The 314-nt window shown below is 53.8% G+C and overlaps 1 protein-coding gene across 1 annotated transcript in view; it reads right to left on the bottom strand.

Moving 5' to 3' along the window:
• Positions 1-6: 6 nt before the first annotated feature.
• LOC119594766 (potassium channel subfamily K member 18-like) overlaps positions 7-314 on the bottom strand; it is a 57,479-nt gene continuing 57,171 nt past the window's right edge. The window contains exon 6 of the mRNA XM_037943857.1: positions 7-269. Within this exon, the coding sequence (XP_037799785.1) occupies positions 30-269 (240 nt within the window). The 3' untranslated portion in view covers positions 7-29. The remainder of the gene's footprint in view (positions 270-314) is intronic.

A 314-nucleotide genomic window follows, 5' to 3' on the forward strand; every position in this document is an offset into this window, starting at 1 on the left:
CAGACAGACAGACACCCTCAATATCAACCTCAACCGCCATCCCCTTGAATATGATCGCGGAGCTCAACATCCGGGTCCTCAACCTCCTGCCTTCTAAGACAACCCAAGTTTCTCCAGAAGCTCTTGAGGTTTTCGATCGTCTCCTCCTGCATGAGGTTGAAGCACATGGCCACCAGAGCGCTTCCGACGAGCAGGTAAACGGTGCAGATGATTTGTTGTGATTCCACCAGCTTGGCATCGTCCTGGCCCGCTACTGTGCGACCCGGAACCTGTTGGGGAAAGGAGGAGGTTAAGTACGGGTTGCGCTGTTTAGA

This window comes from Penaeus monodon, chromosome 34, assembly GCF_015228065.2.
Source record: "Penaeus monodon isolate SGIC_2016 chromosome 34, NSTDA_Pmon_1, whole genome shotgun sequence".
Taxonomy (NCBI): Eukaryota; Metazoa; Arthropoda; class Malacostraca; order Decapoda; family Penaeidae; genus Penaeus; species Penaeus monodon.